General features: G+C 37.4%; 1 protein-coding gene across 1 annotated transcript; it reads right to left on the reverse strand.

The window, feature by feature from the left end:
• Positions 1–258: 258 nt before the first annotated feature.
• FAM45A (family with sequence similarity 45, member A) lies at positions 259–7,139 on the reverse strand. Its single transcript, XM_010297522.1, has 9 exons — positions 7,117–7,139; positions 6,945–7,007; positions 5,623–5,702; positions 3,989–4,137; positions 3,693–3,804; positions 3,249–3,349; positions 1,959–2,066; positions 1,269–1,363; positions 259–552 (listed from the first exon to the last, which is right to left on the reverse strand). Exons 4-9 carry the CDS (start codon positions 4,104–4,106, stop codon positions 376–378), a joined length of 711 nt encoding a protein of 236 aa, XP_010295824.1. The 5' UTR covers positions 4,107–4,137; positions 5,623–5,702; positions 6,945–7,007; positions 7,117–7,139; the 3' UTR covers positions 259–375.
• Positions 7,140–7,538: the final 399 nt, after the last annotated feature.

Raw genomic sequence — 7,538 nt, forward strand, 5'->3', positions numbered from 1 at the left:
AGACCCCAAGAAGACAAGACAGAACAAAACCAGAGCTGTCCAACATCTGGAACCTGCAGGACAAACGGCCACTCTAATAACGTCTGGCACAGCCTGGACACACAGGCACATACTACTTGTATATGCACCCACACTGTGATATGAAATACAGGAGCCATATATACAAAGTTATAGTTGGGGAAGATGACACCAGGAATGTTCCCAAATATGCCTCCATATGTTCCAGGTCAAGCTCTGATATTCTGCATTATATCATGGTAAATATAACATTCGCTCTTATACCTTTAATTTTCCCATATAAAATATCAGGTATTCCTATCTGTACGGCAAAGACAGTATTTTTGAATTGGTCCATAACACTGCAGTGCATCAAAATCAGATTTTGAGCATTTGTTCAGCAGCTGCTAAATGAAAAAGAAAGTTTTCTGTAGCTGGTGGAAATCGCTTTTGTTTCAGGGCCCCAGAATTAAGGGTTGGTTTTTCACTGCCATCGGAAACTTCAGTAAGTGAGGCTAAAGTAGCCAAGATTTCTTTTGTCTTCAGAGAAATATCCTTGAAGAACAGAAAAACAAGCAACCGTGAATACAGTATTAGCTATTTTAATGTTTTAACATACCCTTATTTAAAAAAAAAAAAATCAATAAAGAACAAAAAGAAAATAATGATAAATAAATCATTCATTTTAAATAAAGACCCCATTTATTTCAAGGCAAACTTGCAATAGCTCTTCAGTCTACTCTTGTGTGATGTTGAATAAAGGGAGCACAGCCACTCCACAGGCTCCTCTCCTAGCTTAACTGAGCTATTTTGACTAAGTCGCTCAGTTGCAAAAAGTCCAATAACCTCTTAGATAGAGGAGGAAGTGCAAAAAACATAATCATAAAAATCAGGTTTTATAGCTGAGAAGCCCTATCTCAGTAGGACTTTTTCAAAAGGTATTGACAAGGTAATGTGCAAAATACGTGCTTTGCAGAATAAAATTGGGAAACTAATTTTACTGGAAGCCTTTACTGGAAGATTAGTGTATAATCAATGCAATTTCTAAAGTTTCTTCAGCAATGTTGTTACCCAAGAGATAATATAAACCATAAAGTATGTCACCCTTAAAAACCTGTATGAAGAATAAAAATGCTCATTTGTAAGAAGGCAGAGGGTACAAGATATCAACTTATTCCCAGGGACAATCTTCCTCCTGCTCCCTTCCTTCTATCAAGAGCTAGTGATAGAAGTAATTTAACTAGATTTAAAAATAAAAATAAAATATTAACCTTAACAACTTGGCTGTCTGATTTATCTGGATCTTCTGCAGATTGAACAATTAGTTGTCCAATTTCTTTGTGAAGTTTTCCCATTGTCATTGCCTCTGCATTAAAAAAAAAAAACAGCACACATTCATGTAAAATGACTGTTTCTGTGATATCTAGAAATGCGTATGAATAACAAGCCAAAAAGAAGGAGTCCTCTTCACAACTGCCATTTGAAATAAATTGGTAAAGGCAGCAACCTGATGTATCAACAGCCATGCTGGCACAGTCGAATTGTCTACCTCTAAAGCAGCCCTAAGCAGATGACAAGAAACTGCAAGATGACAAGGAACATAGAAGCTTTCCTTTCAAATAGTCCCCAATCTCCAAGTATTTAGTGCAATGTTTTTCTGAAGACTCATGTTGTATCTCTGCATTCAGCAACCCTCAGGTGAATGTTTCTTCCATCTAATTGTCTAACATAAGATGTTTACTTTTCAGTTGTACATTTTTTGGAAGACGAAGCACATCTTTCCAAATTCCAAGCTTCACCAGTCTTCCAGGGTCTCAACAAAACTGAAAGACAGAAGCTTACATGCTGGCTTTTCAGGATGGAAGAAGGATCAAGACTGCTTGATGTACAGCGAGATTCAGCAGTTACTATCAAGTCTAGAATAAGCGGCCCTTAAATCCAAAACATAAAAAGCAACCAACCTTTTACTACAGGGGAAATAGTGATCTCACTATCTGCCAAGTTCACATACACATCATAAAGGTCTGGTCTACTGTTCACTTCAGAATCTGTAAATCCAGCAATGTAACCTGGAGAGCAAAATTTTGACAAGATCAAAATCTTCATAAACAAAACCAAAACCAGATATTGTGGAAAATCACAGTCCTAAAAGTCTGTTCTAAGAGTATTTGACCCAATACTCATTGGATTCAAGAGGTTCCTCTCTTGACATTATCAGCCATTTGATAAGTGTGTCCAGCAGAATGCTTCGCTGCTGATAAGCTTAAAAATCAGCTTCTAAAATTTCCTTAATCATGGATGAAACCCTAACAAAACATGCAATACAAAAGGGTTATCAATTTGAATTTTTAAACTCTTTCTACCTTTCTATTAAAATTATTCTTTTGCAAATGAAAAACCACTGAACTTCCTCTTCAAAACAATCTCCACTCAGGAGCCCCTTGTCACTGCCTAAGTCAGTATTAGATCGGAACCGAGGAATAAAACCAGCAGATTTTTTTATTTATAGCACTCCAGGTAAGCAAACTTAGAGCAGCTTTTCTCTGTGTAAGATAATTTAGCGAGCTGAAACAAGCACTGTTGGTAACACAGCAGAAATATTGAAGATGAGTAGTCTTTTTGCTCATTACTCCATATAGAGAAGCCTCTTAATTTCCACATTATGTGTCATGCTAACCTTTGCATAAATCAAGGGCCTCTTCCTGGATTATGCGTTACATAGTACACATACACAGCAGTGTATCACACAGATCAAACTCCTACATAGCTGGTAAAGTCTACCTGTGATTAGGAGCCAGAGATTTCACTGGCAGCAGTCAGAACAAAGATCTGGAACTTCAGAGTTAGGAACCGAAAACAAGTAAGGAAAAAAAATCCTAAAAATGAAGTAACTAGCTATGTGTAGAAGTTGGAAAGCAAGTAGCTAATCTAAAGTGAGCCGATTCTGTACAACAGTAAGACTTTCAATGCCTCTGATCACAACATCAAAAAAGTCTCAAAGCTGCTTTGCATCTGCAATTAGGGATAGACTGATGTGGATCTGCCCAGAAACACCAGATTAACCAGTTATCTTCTAACATACTTGTTTAGTTGATCTGCTTTTTTTAAAGAAAATAATATGGTTTAACTTTGAACAGTAGCATGAATAGCAAAATAACCATTTTTTCCTCAAAGAGCACTGGTATAAGACACTGCAGGAAGAAAAAATATAAACAGTTTAATTTCAGTTTCAATTAATAAATTATCACTACCTGTGCAGGTTTTTAAGGCTTCCACTTCCTCCTCATTTAGGTGTACATATGAATGAAGAATTGACCAGTCTTGTCGATGCCACACTAAAGAAGGCAAAGTCCTAGGGAAATGAGATCTGTACTTGATATACAGTAGATCTTTACCTATACTAATTGAAGTTTCACAGCATGAAATGCGTAAGAAAGAACTAGTATGACTAAGTCTCATTTGGCATGCATATACATGAACTACAGATTTCTATCAGTGCAAGCAGAGTTTATCACTCATTCTAGAGTTACATTTCTCTGAGCTAATGAAAATATGTCTAAAGCCTTAAGAGGTACTTAGCAGGATTGCAATAAACAGGTTTAATAAAGATATTTTTTCCCTAAAATATGGACATTTCTCTCAACGAAGTTTGGACTTTTGGGGGATGGTGGGGGAAGTAGGGATTAACAAAGTACCTGGTAAACTCCTGGACAGCTTCTATTCTAGGATGGTACACTACAATTCTCTTCTTTAACATCAGTGCTGTATACAAGATAACTGTTTCCATTCCAAACTGAGATACTATATCTAGAAAAAAGAGGAAAAATTATTTTATAGAAGATATACATGCTGATATTATAATTTGTTTTTTGAACAAGCTTAATAACAGCACAGATAATACGATTAACACTATTTACTTGAAGTACATATGAAAACTGGATTGTATTTTATATTGTATAAAAAAATTCGAATATAGACTTCTGGTAATAACCTTTGATGGAACCAGCAAGATAAGCCTTTCGAGCATCAAAATCTTTGCTGAGGAAAGATCCATTTTCTTCGCTTTGGCAGATCCCCTTTGTAAGTACTGCAATGTAACTCTCCATCATTTTAACTGGACTTCCATGCTTCAGGTAGATTCTGCGTGAAAAGAAAGAGTCTGGTATTTTGTCTGCAATCAGTACCAGCAGATACATGAAAAAAAAAAAAAAATCACAGTATCACAAATAGCAATATTATTGGCAAGTATTCTTATTTTGGACATTTGGTTGAGGTTTTACATACTGAACTATAAGTCTTTCAACATGCACACAAAAACATGTCTGCCTTCTAGGATTAAAGACTACCTTGTATTTTTATTTGAGTTTCCTATTTTATGAAAGAGCCAACACAGAAACATAGCACAAAGGTGTAAGCAGGTGTCCAGATTGAGGATCCTTTGCAGACTTGGAAGGTACCTGCTTTATGAAAACTCAACTCCTACAGTAACTCCTGCAACTACATGCAGTAATATAACTAGTTTTTCATTTATTATCCAAGTACCATTAGGCATTCTTCTGTACTTTGTTAAATGATGAAAGAAAAATATACACATATGTCCTTCATAAAAAAACTAACAAAATCCATGCACTTTTAGCTGTCTTCCAGACAGCAGAGACACCATAACCTATTTTACAGGTTAAGGTACTTCAGAAATAGTGCTGAAGCTCTCAGCTACCTGTTTTCCATATTAGCTATGGTATGCAGCTATGTCACATTTGAAACTCAATTAGAGGAATCCATCCTGGATTTGGAAAAAAAGTATTACTTTATAAATCAGCATTAATGTGATTCACAGCCAATCCAAGTATTTCATACATCCATGAAAAAGAACAATCTCAATTTTTCAATACCCTACAGAACTGGTAACCCTGATGGCATTCCCAAGTCAGTGATGTAACAACCTGACAACTGCATCAAATTAACTACAAAATTTGAGGGAATACTCTTGGTATGAAGAACCAGGAGCCAACTGATTTGTGAACTGAAGGAAAACCAAAGGAAAGATGCAGAGGAAGATCATGACAATGGGGACGTAGAGGGAAGTCAGTACATGGGACAAGGGAAGAAGATGGCAGTCTTTCTAGAAGAAGGGAGAAAACAGAGCCACAGACCTGGAGAGGCAGAGGGCCCTCATCTTCCTAGAGGAAAAGCAAAAAAGGCCCTGGGTGCTCTGCCTAGTTCAGAGGAGCTGTAGGAAGTGTCTGTAGTAGAGGTGGTGTGGAGGGATGCAAGTTGTACACCATACACATAGTGACCTTTGACTAAACAGCACTGACCTCTTCCCAAATGTTTATACTTTTTAAAAATATGAAAGAGAAAATGAGTGTGTGGGGGGTGGTGGTGGCGTGTCTGTAGAAGACATGTTAACATCTACTGGGCACCTGACATTCACCCCACACTTACTGCATGAATTCAAGATATGAAGCTCAAATTAAGGATTTATATAAATCTGGTTCAGTTTGTAGGACTGAATTTCCAGCACATTGTTAGACCAAATGCAAACACAACACAATGAAATCTAATCTTTTTCCTTGGCAAGATCAAAACATGAACACAGCAGTAACTCAAAACCTTTATACAGACCTACACAGTATCCTAGTGAAGGCTGCATATTTCTCTGGGTTGAAGTCTTTGGCCGTCAGAACAATGGAGAAGTGGGTCACCTGGGCAAGATACACATGCAGAACAATAAACAGCTTATTTAATGACCCTGTATGAACAGGTTTTTTCACATTATTGAATTTACTGCAATACTCTGACAGTGTTTCAATTAAAAAAAAAAGTGAGCGGTAGCAGCAGATCCAAGTTACTAACTGCAGAAAGGGTCTGGTTAATGGATTTCTTAAGTGACTCATTTCCACTGAGTCAGATCTAGTACATACTATCTTTTATTTAATCTACTCTATAAGAGTTGCTTTCTTTTAATCTCATTAGATTATTTTAAGAGAGAGAAGGCATTTTTCTTCCCCGCAGCAGGTAGGAAACTCGAGAATTTTTTGCCAAAGGAGGCTGTGGAGGCAGACAGCATCAACATATTTAGAAAGAGACGCGAAAAAAAATTCACAGATAGCAGGCCCACAAACAGAAATACTCTTTAACTTCCTTAATTGAATGATTGTGGGCTGGGACAGTAGGAGTCTAAAAGTCTGCAGACAATGACCAGGCTCACGTGTCCTCCTTGAATAGCATCTCCCACTGCCAGAGACAGCACTGGGACACGGTATTTTTTCCTCTCTCTCTTTTTTTTTTTAAACACCTTTAAAATTCATAGGAGATTTAAGCTTGGAGTGAGGAAAGGCAAGCAACATTCTGCTGTGGCCATGCAAAGTTACCACATTATATTTCTACTTAACAATATAGCATAAGATATGAAAATGGAATGAACTTAACAGACAATTTAATGATCTTCATAACAGGGAAAGCATACAAGATACAAGCATATTTGCAATCTCAGTTATCAATGCAGCAGAAAAGAAAGTACCCATATAACTTGACCCTTTGGGAAAAAAATCCATCAAGTTCTATATGAGCAAAATTTTGGACACTATAAAAGAACCTTTGTAGACCTTTTTTGACAGAAAAAGAGGACAAAAAAATTGCTGACTTGAAATGCAGAATAACTAGAAACAACGGTGTGAAATAACATCTCCATTTTAATACATATAAACTAAATTGCATAATGATTATCTCAATCTCTCTGCACCTCCATCCAATATACACCTTGGTGAAAACCTTAATATGTGGACTGGTTAGCTGGGTAAGAGCTGCATTTGTGAGCACACAGAGCCTCGAATCCCTTCCCTTTCTCACAGTATACAATGGGAAAACATGGCTTAAACTGCCAGAGGAAGCTCTGCACAAATCCCTCCCGCACTCTACCAAAAACCCAATCGGACAGGTCCTACCTTTTTCAAGGCTGGAGAATCTTGAACTTCCACAGTTGTGATGTAGAACCACAACCTTTTATACTGGCCAAATACAAATGTGTGAAGCAATTTATTTTCATCCGTAAGGCAGCACTTTCGCAGCAATAGACTCCTCAGTTCAGCTGTTACGGACGGATAACACCAAACCCACAAAGCATCTCCATTGGTGTCTTTTTCTATGGTGGAAAGATGTTCACTGTGAGAATGCCAAACAGCAGCAAGGAAGTAAATCGATGGGTTAATCAGGTTTGTTTCCTGGAATCAGATTAAAATTCCACCTTACCCTGACCCTAGACATCCAGTTCTGCCACTACAGTTTAAGCCATAGGGCAGCACTTGTGCTACAGGTTTTATTTTTCAAATATTAATAAATATCCACTCTTGACCTGCTTCACGATGTCAAAAAAGCACCAGGAGTTTGACTATACACATTCATATGAGCAAGGTACTGACCAACAGCACCCAGACCAGCTTATCTATGATTTTCCCTTCTTTTTCCATTTCTGATTTCATAACAAAACCCCAGAGGCCGTGAATTTAAGGCACTTTCGCCGAGCTGTGCACAGTTTAGCT

Source organism: Phaethon lepturus, unplaced genomic scaffold, assembly GCF_000687285.1.
Source record: "Phaethon lepturus isolate BGI_N335 unplaced genomic scaffold, ASM68728v1 scaffold52001, whole genome shotgun sequence".
In the NCBI taxonomy this organism is placed as follows: Eukaryota; Metazoa; Chordata; class Aves; order Phaethontiformes; family Phaethontidae; genus Phaethon; species Phaethon lepturus.

Coding starts and splice junctions, on each gene's coding strand:
- FAM45A (XM_010297522.1), bottom strand. CDS start 4,106: ATGATGGAGAGTTACATTGCAGTACTTACAAAGGGGATCTGCCAAAGC. Junction 3,805..3,988: donor TCTTGCTGGTTCCATCAAAG/GTTATTACCAGA, acceptor TCTTTTTTCTAG/ATATAGTATCTCAGTTTGGA. Junction 1,364..1,958: donor TATTTCCCCTGTAGTAAAAG/GTTGGTTGCTTT, acceptor TTTTTAATGCAG/AGGCAATGACAATGGGAAAA.